Source organism: Manis javanica, chromosome 2, assembly GCF_040802235.1.
Source record: "Manis javanica isolate MJ-LG chromosome 2, MJ_LKY, whole genome shotgun sequence".
NCBI lineage: Eukaryota > Metazoa > Chordata > Mammalia > Pholidota > Manidae > Manis > Manis javanica.
This window is the reverse complement of record NC_133157.1, coordinates 6859292-6885304: the sequence shown is the minus strand read 5'-3', so window position 1 is coordinate 6885304 and position 26013 is coordinate 6859292. Positions and strand designations below refer to the sequence as shown.

General features: G+C 54.4%; 2 protein-coding genes across 9 annotated transcripts in view; one reads left to right on the top strand and one right to left on the bottom strand.

The window, feature by feature from the left end:
* Positions 1-10980, top strand: part of SPTAN1 (spectrin alpha, non-erythrocytic 1) — a 56797-nt gene extending 45817 nt beyond the window's left edge. For 4 of the 8 annotated variants that reach the window (XM_037008030.2, XM_037008029.2, XM_037008028.2 and 1 more), the window contains 15 exons: positions 1-133; positions 1805-1903; positions 3266-3425; positions 4043-4119; positions 4754-4963; positions 5349-5645; positions 6077-6189; positions 6540-6557; positions 7675-7737; positions 8962-9016; positions 9329-9525; positions 9689-9742; positions 9838-9984; positions 10067-10214; positions 10513-10980. In XM_037008030.2, coding sequence (XP_036863925.1) covers positions 1-133; positions 1805-1903; positions 3266-3425; positions 4043-4119; positions 4754-4963; positions 5349-5645; positions 6077-6189; positions 6540-6557; positions 7675-7737; positions 8962-9016; positions 9329-9525; positions 9689-9742; positions 9838-9984; positions 10067-10214; positions 10513-10638 — 1897 coding nt within the window. In that variant the 3' untranslated portion in view covers positions 10639-10980. The remainder of the gene's footprint in view (positions 134-1804; positions 1904-3265; positions 3426-4042; positions 4120-4753; positions 4964-5348; positions 5646-6076; positions 6190-6539; positions 6558-7674; positions 7738-8961; positions 9017-9328; positions 9526-9688; positions 9743-9837; positions 9985-10066; positions 10215-10512) is intronic. The other 4 variants (XM_037008034.2, XM_037008033.2, XM_037008032.2 and 1 more) reach the window with 1 other exon arrangement.
* DYNC2I2 (dynein 2 intermediate chain 2) lies at positions 10979-24707 on the bottom strand. The gene is made up of 9 exons (XM_017671002.3): positions 24408-24707; positions 18280-18528; positions 14427-14536; positions 13731-13888; positions 13086-13195; positions 12469-12636; positions 12011-12243; positions 11558-11715; positions 10979-11339 (listed from the first exon to the last, which is right to left on the bottom strand). The coding sequence occupies exons 1-9, from the start codon at positions 24690-24692 to the stop codon at positions 11101-11103; spliced, it is 1710 nt and encodes a 569-aa protein (XP_017526491.1). The 5' UTR covers positions 24693-24707; the 3' UTR covers positions 10979-11100.
* Positions 24708-26013: the final 1306 nt, after the last annotated feature.

Genomic DNA, 26013 nt, shown 5'->3' with positions numbered 1-26013 from the left:
AGGCCAGCGGCTAGAAGAATCCCTGGAATATCAGCAGTTCGTAGCCAATGTGGAAGAGGAAGAAGCGTGGATCAATGAGAAGATGACGCTGGTCGCCAGTGAAGATTATGGAGACACTCTTGCTGCCATCCAGGTCGGAGGACCTGCGGGCGCCTCCTGCCTTCCCTCAGCAGCTGCCTGCCGGTCACCGTGTCCTGCTGGTTTGCTCGCTGGCCGTGTTTATGCTAGGAGAGCACAGCCAGCAGCCACGGTCTCAGAGGTGGTTTTCGGCCCTCAGGTGTCATGCCAGAGACCCTGCCCCTCTGTGGACAAAATTGGGCTGACTTGTCGGCCCCAGTTCACAGAGCCCTGTGTCAACTGGGCAGTATTTACTACACAGGTTACTAGAACACTCTTAGTTTCCTGTATCTGCCATTACAAAGTACTAAGACTGGGTAGCTTAAAACAGAAATAATGTTGTCTTGGAATTCTGGAGGCAAGGATTTCTAAATCAGGGTGCAGACTGGGCCTTACTCACTGAAACTTGAGGAGAATCCTTTTTGCCTCTCAAAGCTCTGGTGGCCTCAGGGACTCCTTGGCTTGTGGCCACATTCCTCCAGTCTCTGCCTGTTTCCACATGGCCACTTTCTGTGTCTGTGTCTGTCTGCCCCTGGCACTCTCTCCGGGTGGACCTGTGTCCCAATGTCTTCCTCCTCCTCATGAGGACACAAGTCATACTGAGTTAGAGCCCACCCGAATGACCTCATCTTAACTTGATCTATCTGCAGAGAGCTCCTTTCCACATTTCGTAGGTGTTGGGGATAAAGACTTCATCAGTGATACCTTCTTGGGGGACACGGTTTAACTCATAACACACCCCTAAATACTTTCTTACTTCCCATGATTCTGCGAAATGGCAGGCATGACTTCTGCGCTTTCACTGGGGGCCCTCCCACAGTGTGCTGAGGTGCAGGGCAGCTGGGCAGAGAGCCATGATGGCATCCCGTGTGCAGCAGCCAGCAGCTGTCCCAGCTGGTGGCTGGGACGTCTCGGTTCCCCTCCATGTGGCCTCTCATCCCCTGGCCGGCTAGGCCAGCTTCCAGAGGCAGCACCCAAAGAGGCCACGGCAGATGCTGCAGGGGCCTGATGGCCTGGTCTCAGGCATTGCACGCAGTCACACGACAGCCAACGGTCTCGCGGATGAGTAGACCACCTCTTGATAGGAGGAGCTGCACATTGCGGTCACCTGTTCCTCAGTCCATGCCCTCAGCTGTGGAAGTAGAGTCAGCATTCCGAGAACCAGGGTCACCCCTGAGCCCCGTCCTCAGAGTGGAATCCTCCAGCTAGTCGGGGTGATGTAGGAGTTGAGGTGGGGAACTCTAGAAGCAACGCAAAGGGCATTGTCTGCAGAGCTCCGGTTGTGCTGAGGAAAAGGGACACGGGCGGTCCTTAGATATGCTCAGGATGGCCTCTGGGCTGAGTGTCACTGATCAGTTGGTGCTGTCTTAAGCTTGCTTGGTGTTCATTCTGTGGTCTTCTAGAGGGGAAGAGGGACACTGTACTGATAAATTAGCAAGAGTTTAACCCCTTCAGAAAGACCTTCCCTTCCTGATGTCACTTCTCCAGCCCACCCCACTGATGGTCACTGACTGCATCCTGGCCTTACTACCATTACAACTACCTACTTATTTCTGCACCTGCCGGCTTAGTCCCTGGCTAGACTTGGGGGTCAGGAGGAGACACCTTTAGTTAACCTCCGTCCCTGGTACCTGGCACACTGGCACATGCCAGCCTCTCAGTACTGGCCTTGCTGTTCCCATCCTAGGGCTTACTGAAGAAACATGAAGCTTTTGAGACAGACTTCACTGTCCACAAGGATCGTGTGAACGACGTCTGCACTAATGGACAAGACCTCGTAAAGAAGGTGAGCCTGGCCTGCTGGGAATATATTCATTTCCCGCTCCAGGACGTCCTCATGCTGGTACTATACCTGCCCCACAAAGCTCATCCTCTGGGATATTCACCACTGGTTTGCACAGAAACGAACAGCAATTCCATTCCTATGTTTCCTAAAGAAGAGTCTGAAGATGCTGTGGCTAGTGCGCTATTTCTCCTTTTTTGAAGCCAGTTAGTAAAGTTATTTTTTCGGTCTTAATCGAGCAGAGAGGCACCCCTGCTGGTCCATCTGTGTGGCCTTAGCACTCCCATATGGCCACTCCCTCGGTTTATTTCTCAAGTCATATGAGCTGTTTATAGAGGTAGTAAAAAAAAGCAAGCATACAAATCACCCATAAAGCCACCACCAGAGACGACCACTAGTAAGATCTTCATGCCTGACCTTCCAGACTCTTCTTCCCCGTAGAGCCCTGGATAGACAGATAGATACCTGTTTAGTTAGATTATGTCATTCTGTAAAACCTGGCTCTACAAGATGTTCTAGAAGTGAGTTTGTTAAAATCCCAAGGCTTGTTTCATTCAAACAGCCCTCTAGGGAGAAAGCAGAAAACAAGGGGTCTTGGTGCCTTCTCACCAGTGGTGACATCAGCTCACACATTGAAGTCTCCAACTAAATGTGGTGCCCTCGGTCCCGGGTTGGGCACCGCCCACCACTGAGACACAGTGGCAAACATTCAGCACTGCAAGACAGGCAACTTTAACAACTGTTTTGACTTGAGGTTTGGTCCATAGGAGGTAACAGTGCAGTTAAAAATGTTCACTGGAGAGCTTTTTCTCCTTGAACTCACAGGTGGATAAACTAACATGAAGCTCATTTCAGGTAGAGACACAGGTGAGACCTGTGCGTGACTCACTGGCCACTGCACCCCCAACTAATGTTCTCCTTTCTTTAAACGTGTGAGGTGACTGGTTTGTGAACAGCCGTTCACCTGACAGGTCTTCGTTTCTCCTTTGAATTTCTCTATTTTATGCTAACCTATGGTGTATGTTTTCAAGTACAGGTTTAACCAAAACTGAATCAGTGTTTGGGGCTTAATAATCAAAAATAATAGTAATGACTACCTCATTGTCACTTAATACTGCAACACATTCCTCGTTATTTCTTCAGAATTAATTCCTCTAGGTGGAATGGTCAGCATTCATCTTTTAAAGCTTTTGCTCTGTGTTGCTCAAAGAAAAGCCTTACCCATCGTTCTTCCCGCTGGTGGTGGGCGGGGACACAGCGCAGCTTAGGGAGATTGAGTACCTCCCCAGGCAGGGAGGGGGGCCGGCCAGGTGACCGCAGCAGGCGGTGAGGCCGACCAGAGCGCGCCTTCTCTTCATGGCCCAGAACAATCACCATGAGGAGAACATCTCTGCAAAGATGAAGGCCTTGAACGGGAAAGTAGCTGACTTGGAGAAAGCTGCAGCACAGCGGAAGGCAAAGCTTGATGAGAACTCGGCCTTCCTTCAGTTCAACTGGAAGGCTGACGTGGTGGAGTCCTGGATTGGTAAGCACTGTGCCGGCCAGGAAGATTGTTCCAGAGCCACAGCTCATCTTCTCCCTGTGCAGTCAGTTTTCTTCTGTAGAGAAGAAACGGATTGAATGTGGGCATATCAGGTAACTGGCTGCCACTGGCAGCAGCCAGAAGGAGCCAGGGTCCTGAAGCCAGAGAGCAGGGTCCCAGTGGAACCCAGCACTGGGCCAACATGAGGGTTTACAAAACCCAAGGCCCTTCAACGCTGGAAGTAGAAAGCGTCACAACAAAACTGGTGCTCCCATAGCCACCAGACCACGTCACACTGCAAGCCACATGGGTCCAGGGTACAGTCTAGACCAAGAGGAACTGGACCCTGACTGCCGGACCCACATGACCGTAACAGTTGCTGTCACATAAGTAGCAACAGAAACATGTAGGACCAGCTGGAAGGACCTGTTCATGACACAGACGGGAAATGGGCCTGGGCGACAGGGAGGAGCCACCTAGCATGGGCTCAGAGGCTGCTGCTAGTCATGTTAGAACTTAGTGTAAACAAAGTAACAGTGTATCTGGGGTTTTTTTCTACTTAATTCATCTCACTGTACCGAAACAAAATGGTATATTTCCCATGCTTGGTTCTTCTGTAGGTGAGAAGGAAAACAGCTTGAAGACAGATGATCACGGCCGCGATCTATCCTCCGTCCAGACTCTCCTCACCAAGCAGGTCGGTCGCGGCGCTCTGCTGGCTGACTGAAGGGAGTACAGATGGTGTTTGCCGGTAGATGGATGACGGTCAGCATATTCCACTGAGACATTCGGCCGTTACACATTAGGCCCTAGGGACCTGGCAGGGACCCAGATGCAGGCCTGGTCCCCAGGGAACCTCTGTACTAGGCTCTGCTGCAGCCTGCTGGTGCTCACAGGGCACGCACGGGGAATGTGCTGCGGACTCAACACCCACGAGGTGTCTGACTGTTTCCAACAGGCCACAGTTGTGGAGGGAAAGCCTTCCCATAAGAGACAACATCTGAGCTAGATCATGAAGGGCAAGCTGGAAGTGGTCAGGTGGAGAAGCAGGGTGTGTTCTAGGCAGAGTTGGGGAGAGCCTGGCAGTTCAGGGGGCCCCGGATACCTCAGCCTGCCTGGAGTGCTGGGTGGGAGGGCCTGAGGCTGAAAGTGACAGGGAGATGCCCGTCTGGAGGAGATGCAGAGGAGTGGGCAGGTGTGGCCATGTCGGGGGAAGGTGGGGACTCTGGGCGGACAGGCAGCTTAGGCAGCAGGCTGGCCAGATGCTGGTGCCACCTGAACTGTAGTCTCGTTGCCCTTATTGTGGTTGGCTTTCTCTTTCCTTGTTGCAGGAAACTTTTGATGCTGGCCTGCAGGCCTTCCAGCAGGAGGGCATTGCCAACATCACTGCCCTCAAAGATCAGCTGTTGGCTGCCAAGCACATTCAGTCAAAGGCCATCGAGGCCCGGCACGCCTCCCTCATGAAAAGATGGAGCCAACTTCTGGCCAACTCAGCCACCCGGAAGAAGAAGCTGCTGGAGGCTCAGAGTCACTTCCGCAAGGTAAGGGTGGGCCCAGCAAGGCTCGCCTGCCCCACCATGGAGGAAAGGCAAGCCCAGCTCCTGTGTGCCCTGCTCTGCCATTGCTTGGGGTGGAGGTTCTGCACAGGGGCATGGAGCCAACTCGAGCCACAGCAGTGGGCCCCTTGCCTGCGTGAGCCTGGGTGAACTGGCACGTACCAAGGGGAAGGGGGAGCAGCGGGGAGAAGCTTGAGGACTTCCAGAGTGAAGCAAGAGAAAGGAGCTGTGCCAGCTGAGAGCTGTCCCAGCCCCTACTCCCCAGAAGCTGTGCCCAGCCTATCACGTCCTCCTAGCCCTCCACCTGCCCTTCTGCCCAAGGCATGTCAGGCCCTAGCAACTGTCCTTACTCGGTCTCCTCTGCTTCCAGGTGGAGGACCTCTTCCTGACCTTTGCCAAAAAGGCTTCTGCCTTCAACAGCTGGTTTGAAAATGCAGAGGAGGATTTAACAGACCCCGTGCGCTGCAACTCCCTGGAAGAGATCAAAGCCTTGCGTGAGGCCCATGATGCCTTCCGCTCTTCCCTCAGCTCAGCCCAGGCCGACTTCAACCAGCTGGCTGAGCTGGACCTCCAGATCAAGAGCTTCCGCGTGGCCTCCAACCCCTACACCTGGTTCACCATGGAGGCCTTGGAGGAGACCTGGAGGAACCTGCAGAAGATCATCAAGGTGCCCTTCCCCGCTGCTCTGCACTCCTTCCTGGGGCTGTGGGCCTGGCACCTCTTGGCGTGGGGGGAGGCGGAAGCGTAGTCTCATTCACCATGAGTTCCCTTGTATGTCGGCCTAGCGGCCCACCGCATGACCACGTTCAGTCACTTCCCTCCGTGCCTTGCCAGAGTTCCTGGGTGGGCTGCGAGCATGCAGAGAAAGCAGTGTTGTGAGCTCCCTGAATGGCTCCCGGGCACCTCCCCTGTAGGCCGTCTTTGGGTTGAGGCTACATCTCGTCCCTCCAACCCCCAAAGCGGAGTTTCCTATGTTCAGCCTCAGGACAATCCTTCCTGCTTCTCAAACTTTAAGGCCAGCTGGTCACTTCCCAAAGGTAGACCTGTCTGAGATGGGGAGCAGGGGTGACATGGCCTCTGCCTCTCTTCGGTCCTCAGGAAAGGGAGCTGGAGCTGCAGAAGGAGCAGCGCCGGCAGGAGGAGAATGACAAGCTGCGCCAGGAGTTCGCCCAGCATGCCAATGCCTTCCACCAGTGGATCCAGGAGACCAGGTGGCAGCCCTTGGCCACTGTGCAGGCCCTGGGACTCTGGTCCCCAGCGCTGAGTCCTTGGGCCTCCAGCTCCAGGGCGAGGGAGCTTTGCGTGAAACCAGAGGGCATGCGCAGAGCAAGGAAAGAAGGGCTGGAAGTGCGGCCTGGTCTGGCTGCAGCGGCGGGTGGCAGATGGAGCTGTGTCCTCAAGTCTGGCTGGCCTGGATCGGGTGGGACTGCAGCTGAGGGCACTGTGGGTACTGATGTTCTTGGTTTGTTTTTCTTTTTTCTGTCTCCCTTGTCCCTCACCTCCCAATTGCTGCTGTCTGGACACCACCTTGTCTTCGGCTGCTTGGACCCCATCTCCACAGAACGTATCTCCTCGATGGGTTAATATTGTTTTCTTATTTCTCTGGGCTCATGATGTGGTAGTCTCATGTGCTTGTCCCATGCCCTCTGTGCCCCCGTGGCCTGGCTTGCAGATCCCAGGATGGGCCTTCCTGCCCTGGCCCCACCTCTGTCCCCTGTCACCTTACAAGGAGTGTGTGCCTTGCCCACAGCCCACTGTCCCTGGCAGCCTGCAGTCTGGGGAGGGGAGCCACTCCCACTTCCTCATCAGATTCAGGTAGGGAGCGTGACCAAGCCAGAAGGCCAGAGCTGCAGTCCAAAGCCCCCAAGGGTCCCCATGTTTGTTTAGCCATTGGGACTGTACTGGACTTCTGCCTTTGTCCCGTGTCCCCTATGGAACCATATTCAACCCCTAGGAGGTTGTGGACATAAAGCGGATGACCATGTTTAGGGGGCTCAGGCTGAGGCAGTAAGTCCCCAGCTTGTACTGACCTCTCCCCGGTGCCCCACTGGGCTGAGACTGTCCCCAGCTTTCCCAGGGGAAGGGGACAGGATGATCTGCCCCAGTAGAGGGCAGAGGTGCCCAGGGTTTCTGCATGACAGAGACCCAGGGCTGCTTGTCCAGTCCAGGTGTGGGCTGCTCCCCGAGGCCTCAGCCTCCTCTGCTTGGGTGTGTGGGGGGGGTCATTGCATTCACTCCCAGGCCCACTGCAAATCCAGGGTAGTGGGGCTGCAGCGGCTCAGACTAGCATTCCAGAGGCTCTGTAGACAGTATTTAAAGGCAGCAGTGGAGAAGTGTGCCCACCCCGATCAGACCTGTAGCAGAGTGGGTTGGGATTTAGGGGTTGTTTTCCAGCTGGAGCTCCTAAACCAGCCTGGCATCTGCTCTCCTCCCTGGCCTCTGTGGCTGTGTCTGCAGGCCCTGGCCTTGTCTCCGTCAGGTGCCATGCTCCCCTTCCCATGTAGCTCTTCCCAGCCCGGTCCTGTCTGACCCAGCCCCTCGGGAGCTTCCCCAAGGTGCCTGTCCTCCCAGGCTGGCCATCGGCTCTGCCTCTGCCAGGTCCCCCTGCCCGGGCCCCGCCGGCTTGGGCCTTGTGGTGTGTGGGTGCTCCCCTGCCCCACCCTGGCGTATTCATTTGCTGTCTTTCCTTTGACTAGCATAGCATATCGTCGGGTCATTCGTGTCTATCAGTATGAAGTCGGGGATGATCTGTCTGGAAGGTTTTTCTCCTCTTATTTCTCTCCTTGCCTCACTGGTTTTTCACCAATGCACTCTTGACCTCCCCAGGTGGCTCTGCTTTCTGACTAACCCACCACTCTCGGCTGCTTGGGAGGGAGGAGTCTGTCCCCCTCCCACTGCACCGACACTCAGCCTCCTGCCCCCGGGTCCTGGGGGTGTGCTTTACCCTGGGGGACGTGGCGTGGCTGTCAGTCTGATCTGCTGGGGCAGGAGGAAGCCTGGTGCCCTGCTTTGCTAAGCACTTTGAACCTGGGGGAGATTTCAGAGCTAACCCTGGCTCTGAACAGCCAGGGTTAGGCTGTTAACAGGGTGTGTTGGGACTGATGTGGGTACAGGGGAGGCTGGGCTAAAACCCCACCAGGGACCCTCACACAGTGTGACTTGGCCCTGCACACAACCCCGACTCGTTTTGTCGTTTTTGCTCACTGGTGGCCTCACACTGTGTGTGTTGGGAAGGTGGATGCTCCCCGAGCCCCCTGCTCCTCAGAACCGAGCACTGAAAAGAGCCTGTGGCACTGACTGTGCCTCTAGGTCACAGAACCTGAATCTGGGGCTTAGTCAAGGCCACCTCCCTCCTTGGGCAGAACTGGACCAAATTTGGTCCCCATCTCTCAGCACCCCAGTTGCCGTGTCTGAAGGGCCATCTGACTGCACCTCCTCTCTTACTGCCACTCACCCTGGAATGTGGCTCCCCTCCTCAGGGACCTGCAGATTCCAGGGAGTTCTTGGAGGGGCAGGGGTTGTCAGCCTCCCCCTTCCCTGAGGTCTCCCATCTGTCGGAGGCATGGTTGTACAGGGCATCTTTTTCTCACGTGGTTGCAGAGGGGTACACTGTCAGGCAGGCCCGCAGCCCCTTTATTCCCGCAGGGGAACTTAGAGTCAGTTCCTGGGATACCCCTCAAGGGCCTAGCTCGGGTCAGGCAGCAGGTCACACACAGCCTGGCTGGTCCTGAGGAGCCGCCTGAGAAAGGGTCCTGGCCTGGAAACAGAGAAGCAGGCTCACTGGGTCTTGGGCAGGTCGCACGCCACAATGGGCAGCAGTCTCCTGTCCCTGAAATACCTCTGCCGTTCCTGGCTCCCTGGGCTCCCTAATAGCAGATAGGTTTTATTCCCTTGAATTCAAAACTACATGCATTATTTTTATCTGAGAATAATTCCAAGCTCCTGCTCAGGCCCCCTCCACCTCACTGTGCTTCTGTGTTCAGGTCCTGCATGGTGGAAGAATCCGGAACCCTCGAGTCGCAGCTTGAAGCTACCAAAGTAAGTATCCCCAGGGCTCCCTGCCCAGCTAAGACCCTTCACCCCGCCACCCCTGTTTGGCTTAAAGCAGCCCAGAACCCCATTACTTTTAAATTTGTCTGCGGTGGTTGCTGCCTGCAACCCTGCCTGAAAAGGAAGAGGCAGCTGTGCTCCCCAGCTGCCCCTGGCAGGCCCGCCCCTGGCTTGTGACTCCCGCTCAGGCTCTTCCCTCTCCTGTTGGATTCCTCAGTCACCCCACCACACCCTTCCCAGTCTAGCCCTGCTCATCTCAGGCTGGGCCCTCCCGTGCACCTTTGCTCCCCACCCCTGCAGCGCAAACACCAGGAGATTCGAGCCATGAGAAGTCAGCTCAAGAAGATTGAGGACCTGGGGGCAGCCATGGAGGAAGCCCTGATCCTGGACAACAAGTACACAGAGCACAGCACCGTGGGCCTGGCCCAGCAGTGGGACCAGCTCGACCAGCTGGGCATGCGCATGCAGCACAATCTGGAGCAGCAGATCCAGGCCAGGTGCCTGCCCCCGGCAGCGCGTGGGCACGGGCGGCAGCATGGGAAGGAAGGGCCCTGCCCACCCCAGCTTCTAGCAGTCGGTCATCGCACTGGGATGGAACAGAATGTGCTACCTGCTGTGTGGGGCTGAGGGCCAGTCTCTAATTCTGTTCTTCCCTTCCAGGAACACCACAGGGGTGACTGAGGAAGCTCTCAAAGAATTCAGCATGATGTTTAAGTGAGTATGCCTGGCGTGCTCCCTGTCTGCCTGGCTGGGGGAGGTGGGCTCAGCAGCAGGGCCAGGCATTGAATGGCCTTGGCTCTGTGCTGCAGACACTTTGACAAGGACAAGTCTGGCCGGCTGAACCACCAGGAGTTCAAGTCCTGCCTGCGCTCCCTGGGCTACGACCTGCCCATGGTGGAGGAAGGGGAACCGGACCCAGAGTTCGAGGCCATCCTGGACACTGTGGATCCAAACAGGTGAGCATTAGGGAAGGTGGTAGGAACAGCTGTGCGTGTGGAGCCCACCATGCCCTACCCACTCACACACTTCACCCCCCAGGGACGGGCACGTCTCCCTGCAAGAATACATGGCTTTCATGATCAGCCGTGAAACTGAGAACGTCAAGTCCAGCGAGGAGATCGAGAGTGCCTTCCGGGCCCTGAGCTCTGAAGGAAAGCCTTACGTGACCAAGGAGGAGCTGTACCAGGTCTGGGTCCCCTGCTTCCCTGGGGAGGAGGTCTGAGGTTTCCTTTAAAAAGTAAAGCCCAAGGCTGCCCTGGGGTAACAGACTGGAGCCCTACACTGCTGGGTCCAGGTGTTTTATTCCTGTGGGTAAATAAAATGCAGTCCGGGCCAAGTCCTGTAGATACTCGCAAAAGTGGCCGCAGCCTGCAAGCATAGGTCTTCCTGAAGCCTGGCCATTCACGTTGTTTTAAGTCCCCTGCTGCCTGCCTCAGCATGCCTGGCAGTGGCTCAGCTGACAGGTGTGTCCTCGTCCCCTCCAGAACCTGACTCGGGAACAAGCCGACTACTGCGTCTCCCACATGAAGCCCTATGTGGACAGCAAGGGCCGTGAGCTCCCCACTGCTTTCGACTACGTTGAGTTCACCCGCTCGCTCTTCGTGAACTGATCCTCCACCCCTAGGCTAGCCTGGCCCTGCTGCCGCCTTGCTGCATGTCAACCCATCTCTGTGCTCTTAAATAATATTCCAGACAGTGTTACTTTGCAGTGTGACCTTAAATCTGCTTAGCTTGAGGTAAGACTTAGTAGAAAATGGTGCTTCAGTAAACCGCTTCTGGTCCAGTTCAGGTGGAACTGCCATGTTGCTGTGGGGACCCAGCTTCTGTCTTGAAGCCAGCTGCCCCGTTCCCACTTCAGAAAAATCCAAGCAGCTGGTGACTTCTCCTCTTGTTTTCCCCACCCCCATTTTTTGTTGAGACATAAAGGACGAATAAATGACTCACCCTCAAAAGTGTGTCTTGGCTTCATTCAGCTTCTGTCTGAAATACAGAGCAGCCCAAATGCAGCCCATCCCACAGGCCTCCGTACTTCGGGACGCTCCCCCCGGGGCCCCGCTGTGGCTTTGTTGTCCTCAGGGGGCTGCTTCTGCTGCCAGCTGGTCCAAGCCCTCCGTTTCCCGGGGCCCCTGTTCGGTGAACTCGGTGCTCAGCCGCCATACCTTCACTGTGCCCTTGGCATCACCAGCAGCCAGCAGCTGGGTCTGCTGGCAATTAAACTCAAGACAGTAAACAGGGCTTTCATCCTGGGTCTGCTTGATTGAAACTGTGGGCTTCTGGGAGCTCTTCTGGAGATCAAACAGCTGCACGTCACCTTTAGTGCGAGAGAGTCAGTAAGAGGCCCAGAGCACCAGCCCAACCCTCTGCAGATCCCTGTGCCCTTGGGAAGAGGAACCCTAGAGGACACAGCTGCCGCCCAGTTAAGCTCTTCCCCAAGGGGGAGTCATCCTCACCCTCATGCAGCCGCTCCTCCACCCAGAATTCCAGGCCCGTGCTGCACCTGTCACTTAAAGCCTGGGTCCCATCTCCTACCTTCCCCAGAAGCAGCGGCAAACACCAAAGGGCGCACTGGGGACCAGCGTACGGCAAACAGGTACTTGTGGGACAGCTGCAGGGACGCCAGGGGCTGGGCCTGCAGCATGGAGTACAGGTGGACGTGGCCGTCGGTCCCTGCACTCAGGAAGAGATTCCTAGATGGGATGCAGAGCAGCCAGACAAAGGGATGAGTCCAGGTGTGGCTGGGACCTCCTCGCCGGACACCTGAGCTGTCAGGCTCCTGAAAGGCCTCCCCGGACCCACAGACCTGGAGTCCTGGGTAGAGGGACTGACTCCTTGGGGCCAACCACTAGGCCTCAAGTGGGCCCAGGACAACCTGCAGGTCCTTTAAGCAGTTCTGCAGCATGGCCTGGAGGGATGCCCATGCCCTCCCAGTGCCAGAGGCCCTGTGGCTGTGGCAGAGAAGCCCCAGGCCAGGGCCCTCCCTACCTGTGGAAGGGAGAGCAGCTCACTGAGTAGACAGGACCGCCGTGGGGAGAGAAGGTGAACTGGACCGGGGCGCGCAGAGGCACTGAGTGAGGCACCCGTGTGAGGGCGGCCTCTTCCGCTGCCAGGGAACACTTGAGTGGGAAGCCGCCTTCCGTGCCCAGAACAAAAAGGCTGGGGTCAAAGCTGGAGAAAGCCACCGCTGTGGCGCCCACCTCAGTCTCCCCCCGCGGAGGCTGTGGAGAAACCAATAGCAGGGCAGACCTGAGAGACCGGCTATGGTGTCCTAAAAGAGCCCAGGGACAAGAGTGGGTGCTGTGGCCCAAAGAAGTCACACGGCAAGTGCTCCGCTGGCAGCTCTGGTGGCCATGCCTGCCCAGCCGCCAACTTGCTGGGGAGCTCCCGCATCCAGGGCTGCCTGCAGGCTGTCCCCAGGGGCAGCGGCCTCAGCCCCCACCTACCTTCTTCAGCTTGGTGCTCCTCGGGAGCTGCTGCACCGCCAGGGCAAAGCCGTCGGCGAGCTGCAGCTGGCCCGCCCCGACCCCCTGCCAAAGCAGCACCTTCCCGTCGGTGGCCACACTCAGCACCTGGAAGCGGTGGCCGTGCCTCGGATCCGGAAGCCAAACCACCTGGGACAACGGCACGGGCAGGGTGAGAGAGCTGCCACTCCACGGCCAAGCCCTACCTCCCAGCAAGGCCAGGTAGCTCCCTCCACCCCCACCTTCCTCTTCTCTTCCAGGGGTAAAAACAAAAAGATTCCGGGGGAGGCCCCGGGGCCACCTCACCCACCAGGGAGTAGGCCCAGAGGGTTCCAGGGTTCCTCCCCTAGTCTCAGCAGAAAGCCCGGCCAGCTGGGAAGCCCTCACTGCTGGGGGCAAGGGTGTGACTCAGGCCCCGGCTGCTCTGGGAATGCCGAAGGCAGCTGTCTGACTGCCAACTCCCTGGTGACCTTCTTCCACAGCTGTGCCAAGTGGGCGCCCTCTCTTCTGCTCTGCCTCAAGTTGGGCCCAGGAGGGCAAGGCCCAGCTCAGAGAAGGGGCTGGTGCCTCCCTGACTGCCCGGCAGCTCCAGCTCCCACCTGGTTCACGGGGTCTGTGTGTGTGTCGTCCGTCAGGCCCGTGCGCCAGAGCAGCGGGTCCTCAGGGTGGCTCAGGTCCCACACCAGCACCTCACCACTGTACAGTCCCCCTGTGGGACCAAGCGGACCTGGGCAGAAGCTGATTCACACCCAGCAGCCTGGCTTCCCGGCCAGGTCCCGGCCCTCTTGCTCACCGAGTCAAGACATGGAGCCACTGGCCCAAAATCATTCTGAGGAAAAATCCTATCTCCAGGCCCACACTCTGTCTGCTGTGCCCCACCCAGGGAACCTTCCCCACGGCCAGCCTGCTCCCCCCTGACCACACCCTGCCATTCTCATTCCCTCGGGAAAGCATGACCCCCACTCTCCCAACACGGGTGGCTCCTCTGACCACTGACAGCTCCCCAGTGGCACCTGCTTTGTCCTGCCTCTTGTCCTGACCAGGCCACACAGCCCCAGCTCAGCTGAGGACCTGCTTTGTCCTGAGCTCCATGCCCAGTACAGGCCTCTCATCATCCCACCGGAACCCAGGGGTCAAGTCTGCCCCTCTCTACCCCTGAGTGGACTTGCCCTGGCCGTGCCCAGGGACTAAGGGCCCAATGGAGAGCCCCCCTTTGGTGGCCCTCTGCAGGCTGGGAGGCTCACCTGCAATGCGGGATGGCTGCGTGGGGTGGAAGGCCAGGCACATGACAGCGCTGGGCACCTCTACCACTGCCGACGGCTGCCGGGGGTTCAGGCCACGCCGGTCCAGGTTCCAGGCGCACACAAAGGACTTCAGTGTGCTCCAGTCCCCGTCGTCCAGCCTGCACAAGTACATGCCAGAGCTGGCTCTGCCCTGAGGCCAGGGCTTCAGCCCAATCTGCCCATCCCCACCTTGCTCCTAACACCTGACCCAGCTCCCCAACGGCTACCCCCAAACAGATCAGCCTCTGTGTCCCCATCACACCCAGACACTGTACTGGGTATCGAGTGGCACAGGCTCCCCTGTGGCACCATGAGGGCATGGCTTTCTCTGGAAAAGGGTCCCCAGGAACCAAGGATGGGTCCACACAACAGGCAGGATGGGGGACCCCTAGCACATCAGAAAACAACAGGAGATGGCAAGGCAGGCCCAGGGCTTGCCACCCGTGCTGGCAGGCGGGCGCTGCAAGTCCGAGGCTCCAGGCCCCTCCCTGCCCTGCTCTCTTCTGGCCAACATGCTGCCAGGTGGCCCTGAGAAGAAGGACTCCCAGCATGGCCAAGCTCTGGGCCGACCCTTCACCTTGCAGATGGGGCCACAGAGGCTCACACCAGGGTCTGAGGGCCTCCCGGTGCCCCACACCCACCCCTGCTGCCACTCACCGGCCATAGGCACAGGCCACCACGGACCCGGTGGTGTTCCAGGAGACACTGGTCACATGCAGACCCTGCCCTTGGGCTGGGGGGTAGCCCAGGGTGTGCAGGCAGGTCACCTACAAGACACAGACCAGCCCTAACCCTAAGCCCCAAACCACACAGCAGGTGGACCATGGTCACCTATCAAAAAAACAGGCATGGGCCTCTCAAACCCCTAAAAGCTACCCAAGCCCACTGCCCAGCCCTGAAGGAAAATGTGGAACCTCTATCTAAGCATATCCCCCAAAGGGATGCTTGCAGAAACCTAGAAGGGCTTTGATATGGAGACGGATGCCGGGCTCCAGGTCAGAGCTGGACCCAGTGCTCACATGTGTTCTACAGTCACAAAAGCTTTGGCTTCTGAAGCTAGAAGGCGGTGATGATCACACAACATGAATGTGCTTAATGCCACAGAACCACACACCTCAAACATGGTTCAAACAGTAAATTTTATGGTATTTTACCACACACACATTTTTTAAGGCTCTGGCTTCTTGTTTCTCAGCCCGCCGCGGGCTAGCAGCAGCAGGTGAGAACGCTGGCCACAGCGAGGGATCAGCACAAGCTTTCCGAGAGGCAATTTGCACACAGATCAAAACTCCCGTGAGAGGCTGTGCACTGCTTGGCCTCATACCCCCATGTAGAGAAGCTACCCGATGGTGAGTCCAAAATTGCTGAAAAGCTGTGGTGGGTGCCCTTACATGCCGCCAGGGTGCAGCCAGCGAGACTGCAGAACGCCACTGCGGCGCAGCCTGGCAGCCCCTCACACTGTCAAACACAGGGTTCCCGTATGACCCCACAGTTCCAGCTCCACATGTGCACCCAAGAGAATTTAAAATACATGCTTACACAAAGACCTGTGCACAAATACAGCGTTATGACAGCCAAAATGGCCATCAGCTGATGGCCAAGTGTGATAAACCCCTGCGAGGGAGTACTATTCGGACATAACAAGGAGTCAAGTGCTCCATGGACCCTTGACAGCGCTCTGCTAAGTGGAGGAAGCCAGCCACAAAAGACTATTTCTTGTAGGATCCCATTGATGTGAAATGTCTGGAATAGGCAGATGGATAGAGCTAGATTAGTAGTCCTCAGGAGGTGGGGAGAGATCCGGGAGTGGCTGCTGACGGGTATGGAGCTTCTTTTGGGGATGAATGTTCTAGAATTGACTGTAGCAATGGTTGTACCATTCTGGGAATACATTAAAACCCACTGAACTGTACACTTTTAAGTGGGGGAATTATATCTCTTAAATCTGTTATTTCAGAACAAAGCTTACAGGGGGCACGAGAAAATCTTTGAGGGCCTGGGAACATTTCAGTCCCTGATTTGGGTTCTGGTTCTGCTACTGTTTTCACCTTGTGAAAAGTCACGGACCTGAACACTTGTAGTTTGTGCATGTTTTGATGTCATATTTAGTGAAGTTTACATTGAAAATAAGCCACACAAGGTTACTTACTGTAACACTATTTATAACTACGATGATTAGTACAATTTAAAATCTAAAGGTGAGACTCCTTAGAGAGAAGGGAGGGGTGCGGGCTGCCCCACTCCTTCACTGCGCCAGGGCCGTGCTGCCCAGGCTCAGCCTGCACACAGGGTGAACCCACCTGCAGGGACAACCGACCTTGATAAACCTGACTCAAAAATCAGAGTTTACGGATGAAACGTGGCGTTTTAAAAGGACAAGTGTGAAGTCTTTAGCAACCTCACAACACAGCAGAGGCTTCTGACCAGAAAAGACCCTCAGATTGGTCACAGTGACTCGCAGCTGCCAACAGCACGTGTGCGCCGAGCAACAGGGAGGAAGTGACATGGTCGAGCAATGGGCAGTGCGGGCGGAGGCCCACGGGTGACGGTTCCCTCATCCCTCATGGCTAAGTTGTCACGATGGCTTCAGAACTTCAAACTTACAGTTTTCCATGACGAGTGGTGCCTCAGCCTTGCTGGGCTCCCACGGCAGTGCCAAGGCCAGTGGTGAGATGTCCAAGGCAGCTCCTGCCTTGACAGTAGGAGTAGAGATGGAGAAATCCTATACCAGCCAAAATAATAATTCCACTCCAGGGGAATAAGCAAAAAAGACTGATGCTAAAGGAACAGTGAGAGATTCGCTGCAGTTCTGTTACATGATAGCAAAATGTGAAAGCAAGCGACATTGGGGAATGGTTAAGACCCGTCGGGGCCGCCAGGCAGCTGCACAGCATACAGCCCTCACGGGAGCTGCCCTACCTCCTGCCTGCTCCGGGGTTTGGTGGATACCTTTCTAAGTGTGAAGGTGCTGCCTGGGGTGGCCACCCAGGGGACTCAGATAAAGGATGGTGTGTGTCTGCAGTGGGACACAACTCAGGGGCACCTTTATAGGAGCTGACATGGAAAGCTCTGGTAAGGGAGAAAGGTCACAAAAGGTACAGAGATTTGTTTTTGTTTACAATGTTTTTACAACAGCGGTGCTAACAGTAACGCTACGGGTCAGCGTAGCACAGGAAAGCCTCTGAAGGCCTGGGAACCAGAGGGTTCCCTCTCCCCGCCTACGTTGGATAGACAGATGTCCCGCGTTTCTGTAACAACTAAACTTATTACAAGGAACACGGAGCACTGCTTTTGTAATCAGGAAAGAACAGATATTTTTAAAGGAGAAAGTAACACACCTGTGGACCAAATTAATCCACAGACATGCAGAAAAGCTCTAATAACAAAGAACACAGGCTCAGCTGAGTGGGACTGTAATGCGGGCGTCAGCAATGCCAAGGCACGTGAGCGAGCGCGCTGGTTTTAATGCTCACTGTCCTCCTCCTGCCCTGCTTAGATGCAACGACTCCACACTTCGGTGTGGCCCTGGCAACTGTTTTCAGACCGATTTTGAGGATTTCTCTCACATCGGCTCCCCTATACCTACAATGACTTGGTGGGAACGGGGCGGCTATATATCCCTGGAAATAGATGGAGGGGAGGCCCAAGAGGAGGAAGGGGCGAGAGAGGGGCTCCTGACCTCTGAATACATAGTCACCCACCTCCCTTTCTAAAGGAAGGAAATACTGCGCATTACAAAAGCTTGAATCTGAACTTAAAAGGCTCTGCAGTCTGGGGCCCTTGGCTCTGAGGCTCCCGCAGCACAGCGGGACCATAAGGTCCAGCCTGAAACACACTCCAAGAGCCCCTCATTTATTCAGAGGCTGCCTGGTCTGGAAGCCTTAGCTGTCTGCCCAGCTGGACATCTGAGTTTATGGGGTGACAGCTCTGAGCTGTGCTTAGGGAGCAGAAAGACTTGGAGATGCTGAAGTCACAAGAGCACAACAGTAAAATGGGACCAGGGCTCAAATTCCAGCTCAGCCAGTTGCAGCTGTGTGACCTGGGACAAGTCACTTTGCCTCTCTGAGCCTGACCTGTAAAATGGAGATCATGATAGTACTGCCTCACACAGTTGTCCTGAGGAGTAAATGAGATGGCACCGAGAAAGCCCTCAGCACACAGTGCCTGGGGGACTCAGACAAGGGGCGGAGAGAATCAGATCCAGGGTCACACAGCCCACGTGCAAACCGTGCTCCTTACTAGCGCAGCGACACCTTAAAGTTACTACAACACTGGGTCTCCCATTTTCCCTGTAAAATGTAAACAGCGATGGCACCTACTTCTGGGCTAGCAGGGAAGGCTCAATGACTTATTCTTACAAATCTAGCTCAGTGCCTCCTGGCAAAAAGGGCACAAAGAACGCTGTTACTATTATTGGTATCATTACTTGGGTGGTACGGAAGCTCAGAATGGGGTAGAGGCTCGATCTGAGGCAGAGGGGGGAGGCGTCCCGGGCCTGCACCTTCCCTACCGTCGGCTGCTGCTCGGTCCAGTTCACCTCAAAGCCATCAAATGCGTGGCTCTGCCAATTCTTGTTCAGCTCTCGGATAACCATGCCCTCCACTCTCTGAAGAAAGGCTGCAAGCCGGGGGCTGTCAGGCCGGGACCCAGATGGCACACTGACAGGCATGCGGGCCTCGGTCTGCACCTCGGCATCTGCACGCTTCCGGGTCTGGGAAGACGCTTCCGCTGTAGCAAGGCTGTCTGTCTGGCAACTTTTCTGCAGAAAGAAATCAAGACCTATTAATCACCAGCCAGCATCACCTGCCAGGACACCAACCCTGCCTCTGCTGAACACACCTCCCAGGCTGCTCCTGGTCCTCGGCGAGCGGGCCTCTGTTCATTCTACCAGCCCAAAGTCCATTCCTTCCCGCCTTAACTAGCCCATCTTTCTTAGGTGGAACCCAACCTGTGCGATGTGGGTGGAGGTGACCCCTTAACCCTCCTCTGCTCCACTGAGGGGGTTCATGACCTCCAGGTGGAGCACTGGGACCCTCCCTCAGGTTCAGGGGTGGCCACATGACCCAGAAAGAGCCTGACCCTGCCCTTCTGGTGACAGAATTTGGAGGGGATGAAGAAATGCCCCTTTTGAAGGTCCTGAGAGCAGTAAGCCTCATGTACTATTAGAGTCAGCAGTGGCTGTCTTACTACCGCATGGAAGACCCCCAGACCGGCCGCACGCAGGCCGCCAAGGCAGTACCCTTGATCAAAGGGAACAAGTGTGCCCAGGATAAGCCGGTTGGTATGAAGCAGCCTGCCCCTCTGCCGCCCCTTCTCTCCACCCAGCCATCTGTCTCCAATTCCTTGTCCCGTTTGGCTGGGCACAGGCACAGGCATCAGGTCAGGAAGGGAGCTGCCAGCCTCCCTTTGCTGCAGACAAGACCAATCTCTACCGAATGAGGGGCCCTCTGTCACTACGACTGTCATCTGTGAGGGGCCTGCTGTACCGGGCCGCTCACCGAGCACCTGAGCGTGCAGGGCAGTGACAAGGCCCAGGCGCCCACACTCCCCTGCTCAGGCCGGTGAGCAAGCCTGAAGGCAGGGCGCTGGCCGCACCCGGGACATGGTCTGTGCTCCCACGCCTGTCCGATCTATCTTCTATCTTTACAACCCCAGAACTTTGTGAACTTTGACACACAGTGTAAGTTCAGTTATACGATCAAGAAATAGATGGATGGTAGATGGAGAGAAGGGAGAGAAAGAGAGAGGGAATGTGCACCTACTTGCCAAGCACTGTCTGGCCGCTGCAGCTTTAGCAGAAAACAAACAAGCAACATTCCTGAGCCAAGGAGCTTACCTGGGAGCTGGGGTGGATAAACAAACAAACAAGAAAACCCCACTGCATGCCGGCAGGGCTAAGCGCAGGGAAGGTGTGGGAGAGGAGGGAGCCTTGGTATGGGCTGCGCTGGCGAGGGAGGCCTCTGGGGCGACGACATGTGAGCCGAGGCATCCCTGCTAGGCAGAGAGAAGTGCGGAGCGGGAAGGGAGGTGCTGAGAGAAGAGCACACGGGAGCAGTTCAGCGGGGCCTCATTCAGACTGAGATGCTCCCCAGACAACCACGCGGAAGCCTCGCCGGTTCCCAAGAGTGCTCAGGAGGCGTGCGGCTCTGAAAAGCATTCGACCAGAGGTTTGAAACCACAGGACTGGGGGAGTCCACGGAGGGGATGCGCACTTTGAGGAATTAATGGATGGACATCAAAAAGTATACACGCTGAGGCAAAATTTTAAGAGACTATGGGTAAATCTCACACTTCCTGGAAGCCCCAGTGATGGTGAAAGTACCAGGTATGAAGTGCTAACTCAGGCAGTTTCCAAAGCTTTCCTCAAACCTTACAAATCCTCACTACCACCTTATGAAGTTAAATCCTATTTTGGCATTAATGTTGGCACTGAGGAACAGAGAAGTTAAGTAACTCACCCAGTTCACACAGCAATGAGATGATCACAATGGTGTTGAACCCAGGCAGTCTAACCTGAGACACTTAACTGTTTCTCCATCATGTTTTCTTTCCCAAACAGTCTAAAATCCTGGCCACTAATAACATCAGAACTCAAAACAATGTTTCTAATAAAGTATCATAGGAATGTGAATATTAAAATTAATGTGAAATCACAACCACGGCAAAAATGCCCACAGAGCCAGTATACTCTTGCCTTTTCAGGCATTTCTACGATTTCTACGAACGTTCCTGCATGGCTAGCTTGTAACAAGTATCAGGCAGGTAACAAACGCCTTGCTAACAAGCCCCAGACAGCTGCAGGTGCGGGCGCGTCAGACCCCCACCTGCGCGGAGCCATTGGTATGCTGCGCGCCCCGGGGGGCCCAGCCTCTCAGCTGCCCTCCCGGGGCAGGCAATGCTCACATCATCCCCTTTTCCAGCCACCTCCCCTCCCCAGGGACTGATGGAACAGGGCTCCTCCCCAGAGGCTGAGGAACGCTGTGGAGTGGAGAGCCCAGCAAAGGGGCCCCTCACTGTCACCCTGCCACCGTATTCGGGCCCACCCCACTCCTTCCCAGCGTTTCCCCCCTCCTCAGGCTGCGCGCACTGCCAGGCCCTCCCTTCCACCTTCTGTCCCTTCAGGGTCCTGCACACACACCTGATAGTGAATAATCGGTGCGATGGGACCAGGGATGACTCCAGACCTAATTCAGTGGCTCTTTATCCACTTACTGCAAGTCCCACACACGCACACTGGCAAAACTGCACCCAGGTCTGAAGCATATTTTGCTGCCATGGGAATGTCTTAAATACAAACTTGAGCTGAGTGAGTTTTGTGACGTAGTATGGACAATTACAATTGCTTGCGTGAGACCCTCAAGAGTGCAGAGTAACTGATCCCCAGCCATCATCAAGGTACAATCTCCTGTTTACTTGAACTTGACTCTTGAGTCTATCAGGGCAGCAAAGAGCTATTCAGAGAACGACTTGGAGCCAAACATCAACCAAGTGAAGAGGGAATATCCGACATTTTCATAGAATCTGAGAGAGGCTCTTATATGCTACAGCACCTTCGAGTTGTAATTACTGCAGACTACTGTGGTGTTGTTCAAGTCTTTTAATCCCTTGTTGTGCTTCTTAAAAAAGAAATCTAGTATCAAAACTGTCTAGCACACTCAAGGCTGAGAATGGATTTCATTCTACGTGACAATCTGCAAGGGGCCTGACTGCAGGTTGAACACAAACACCCTCCAGCAGGGGGTGCCATATGCCCACAACCCCCCAAGGCAAGGGGGCGGGGGCTCAGCAGGGAGGAGGAGCCCACAGGCTGGCAGCTAAATTCGATCCAAAGTAGGAGCGGAGAGATGAAGCCTGTGTGAAATGACAGGACACAAGACAAGTATTCGGTTCAGTATTTCCTGGGTGCCTTTGTTTGGTGCAAAAGTCCACAAGACCCACTTTCCGCCCTCTGGGAGCTCACAGTCCAAAGGAGACAGACTTGAATGTCCAAAACACAGCCCGCTAGTGAAAAAGTTCTGGGACTAGATAGTGGTGATGGTTGCACACTGTGAAGTACTTGACACTACTGGACTGTAAAACCATAAAATGTGTATGTATCTTACCATGATTTTAAAAAAGGGAAAAAAATTCACCCCACATTCTAATAGGATCAGACTTGGGGGTTCAGAAAGGTAACTGCTAGAAAGTAGGATGGGTTAAATTAGTGGTTCTCAAATTTTGCTATGAATTAGAATGACTCAGGGGAACTTTAATAAAACCAGGTTCCCAGGTCACACCATACACCAATTAAGCCAGAATCACTGAATGTAGGACCCAGACATCCATATTTCTCAAGTCTCCAGGGCATTTCAGTCTCAGCCAAGTTTGAGAAATAGGGAATGAACAGGGAAGGGTGATGAGAAGCTATCTCAGGCAGCTGGACTGTCACTGAGATGCACAATCCCCTCCACCTGAACAGCACCAGGTTTATAAACTACGTTCTTATCAGCAATTTCATTTAACCCCACAGGAAGTATTCTAAGAGCTGGTTTGCAGGAGATCACATGGCCGACCCAAGCCCAAGCCCGTGAAGAGCCCATGCACCCAGGTCTCAAACCAAAGTCCGGAACCCCATCCCACTGTGAACGGATCAGGTTATCACAAGAATAGTCACATAAGGCCAAAGACCATTAATACTTTAGAAAAAAAAAAATCACTGGAACATGGAAGTACATACCAATATTAACACTACTATATGGGCCAGTGTTTGACTTTTCTAAAAGGAGTTACACAAAAAATAAAGGAACTGCATACAAATTCGGCTGAAACACTCACCACAGAGTTTATTGATAACAGAAAAATTGGACACAGCCTAACAGTCCATCTAAAGGAACTGGTTAAATAAAATGTTATAGAAAAAATAGTTTGAAACATGGGAGGATGTCCAGAGTGTATTAAGTGAAAAAAAAAAGTGTCTATAAAATGTTATGCACATAGTGATTCCATTTTTTTTCAAAAAACCGTAGGGAAAAACAGACAAAACAGAGATGGGAAAGGTACAAACCATACGGCTGGGGTGGGGAATCGGATTGTGAGGTGATTTTTATTTTCTCTCTCTTTCTTTTTTTGCTTATCCAGACTTTTTTCTAAATTTTGGACACAACTTTTGTAAAGAGAAAATAAGTTAATCGGAAAAAGCAATTTATCACTTTCTTCCAACCCTTGCAACATTCTTACAACTTAAAGAATCTCCTTCAGTAAGACAAGCGAGGATTCAAGTGAACCACCCTCACAGATGAAAACCTTTACACCTCATCTATTAGAAACAGTTCTTAGAATCTTACAGGTTAAAATGATAGCTACAAGAAAATTAAGCCCTAGTGTCATTCTATTAAAAAGGGAGTTAAAAAGATAGACTGAATCCGTGGTTCTCCAACTGGAGTCTTCTAAATTCTGACTCTACAGCAAGCCAAGAGCTATTTCAGGTATTTTTTTAGAGGTCAGTGAATGTGAGTTATACATTTACCTGCAATAAGGATGGACAGATTTAACTAAAACATCCTTGCTTTTAACTAGAACCGTTCCTACGCAGCATGATGAAGCGGGAAGGGCTTTGAAGCCAGATCAAATCCTGGCTTGAGATCTGTAGACTGTTGGCCTGAGGCAAGAAAACGGTCCTCAAGAATATGACTTCATGGAAACCCCATTGGTGTCAGTGGACCTGGGCTCTGCAGGCTTGGCCTCCTGTGTGGCAGGCTGCACACCTGTTTTCTCTTCTGGGAAATGTGCAGCACGTGGCAGTGCTCAGTTTCACTGAGGAAAAGTTAACATCCTTACCATGATCTGCAAGGCCCTACTTGACTTGCCTCTCTGACCTTACCTGGGGCCATTCTCCTCTTCCCTCATTCCTCACCAGCCCCACCTCCCTCCTCAAACACCCCAGATTTGCTCCGACCCCAGGGCCTTTGCACTTGCCATTTGCTCTGCCTGGACCAGTTTACCTCAGGTCCCCACTTGCCTAATGCTCCCTCTCCTCCAAGTCTTTGTTCAAATGTCACCCTCTCAAAAGAGGCCCAGCCACCCACCCTCTTAACTCCCCAACCAGTCCTCCGAATTCCTCACACTTTTCTTTCGACTATGGCCCTATTCACCTTCCGACGCACTACGTAATCTGCTGACTTATTATAAAATAAAATACACCGTGTATTTTCTGCCCCCCACAAACAAGTCCCATGGAGGCTCGAGGAGAGCGCATTCACAGGCGCCCAAAGCCGCACACACAGCCTTCAGACCTGCTACTCAGTGGTCCTCTCCTTCATCTCATCAAAGAACCTCGTTTTGTGCTCTTCTGATGAAACTACTAAAAAACCGGCGTATCTCGACCTTAAGACGCAGTGTGGGCTTTTTTTTAAAGGAATATTAATTTGAAATGCCTAAAAACTACAGTTCACACAAAACCTTTAAGAGATTTAAAAGGAAAACCCCTTTTGTTGTTGTTCAAAGACTGGATAAACTGGAACGAGAGTATTCCCAAGAGTTAGTTTCTGTGTATTAAAATATAAAAATAAAACGGTGGGACGTCAGAACATGGCCCGGAAGCTGCGCGTGGCCCCCGCGCCGTCCCGCCCGCGTCTCCCGGAGCCGAGCCCGCGCCCTCACCGTCACCCCGCGGATGCCCTGGACGCCCCTCCATTGCGAGGGCACAGATATCACGCCCAGGGTCTCGTCCTGCAGCGGCCCGGGCCGCCCAGGCCCCTCGGCACTCGCAGCCCCGCCTGTCGCCAGGGCCGCAGCATCCGGGTGTCCTGCCCGGCAGAGCTGCCTGGGTTGCGCGCGGGTTGCCTTGGAGACGGCTCCACCCTCTCGCGCCGGCGCACTCCGACGCGACCTTCGCCCGCGCGCCTCCAGAGAGCAAGACTGGGGAGATGAGGCTATCGGCGCCATTTTTGAAATGGTCAGAGCGCCGCTTTCAAAGACTTCGTAGAAAGAAGGAAATTTCTTTTTTTCTGGCCGATGCGACACGCACCACCAGTTTTGGATACTCCATCCCAATAGGTGCACGCTTGGGGCATGCGTGGCTACCCCGGGGAGGGAGTGATGGAGGGAAATACGGAAGCGAGGCTCGGTGCCAGGCTCAAAGATGGCGCTGACCTGCAAGGCCCAGAGGCGAGGGCGGCAAGCTGCGGCTGCGGCGGACTCTGGCGTGTCGTGGGGCTTCGGGGCCCAAAAGTGAAGAACAGCCGGGAGCTGCTAGTGGAGCCGAGAAGCGCGCAGCTCCCGTTGGTAGCCACCTCGAAGCAAAGTGCTCACTCTCTGAGCTTCTGCCTCAAGAGTATGGTGATTTATGATATCCATCTGTGGATCCAGAGTGTGAATATTTTGGAAGGTCCACATGAGGTCAAATACTGAAAAATGCTTGCTAAATTGAAATTAAAGACCCAGACTTTTAAGTACGTTGATCTTACTAAATCCTCAAAACAAGGCTATGAGGAAGCAACTGTTAATGCCGCATGAGGGTGCTGATAGTCCGAGAAATACCTGCCCCAGGTCGCGCCGTAAAGCCCCCATATCCCATTTGCCCAACACCTTAGGCAGACGGCTGCTTGGCTCTGCAGCCGGATTCCGAGTCTCCTGGCAGGAATCCTTCGGCCAGGCCCTCTGAGCTGCTTTCTTCTATCGTTAAACTCTCAGGGACGGAAACCTGCCCAACTAGGGGCCCCTCTGCACCTCCACGCGACTGAGTCTTCACTAGGACACCGTTCCAGTTAAGGCCATGAGGACAGATTAGCAACGCTGGGGGAAAAAATGAAATGCAATAGATATTTCTTCCTAGAAAGAGAGTAGAACCAAAAATTCTCCCTGTGAGGCCCTCTTAACACTAAAAGAATTTGCAAACATCACCAAGGATTCCAAAAACCTAGCTCAAAAAGAAGCTCAAAGCTGTGGGCATCTGGAGGCCTGGATTGAAGCCTGAACAGTACTGTCTTCCTTATAGATCTGGTACCTCTCTGGGCTTCGGTTTTCCTAGTTGTAAAATAAGGCTAGTAAGATTGGACCTGCTTTACCTGACCAAGGAAGGAGAATATTTCAGGAAGGGAAGGGTGGTCCAAGGTATTAAATGCTGCCCCAAACAGGTCAATGAAGATAAGGCCAGAAAATAGATCAGTCCATGAAACCGGCCCTCTGGATGACATCAGGTGGCTTTAGCAAAAACAATTTCTGTGGAGTGGTGGGGACAAAAGCCAGCCTGCAGAGGGTTTAGGAA

Excerpts from the sequence above, each read along its gene's own strand:
- DYNC2I2 (XM_017671002.3), bottom strand. The coding sequence starts at position 24,692 with ATGGCGCCGATAGCCTCATCTCCCCAGTCTTGCTCTCTGGAGGCGCGC. Across the intron at positions 18,529-24,407 it reads AGGGCATCCGCGGGGTGACG|AAAAGTTGCCAGACAGACAG; the intron begins GTGAGGGCGCGG and ends TTCTTTCTGCAG. Across the intron at positions 14,537-18,279 it reads GGACCGAGCAGCAGCCGACG|GTGACCTGCCTGCACACCCT; the intron begins GTAGGGAAGGTG and ends TGTGTCTTGTAG.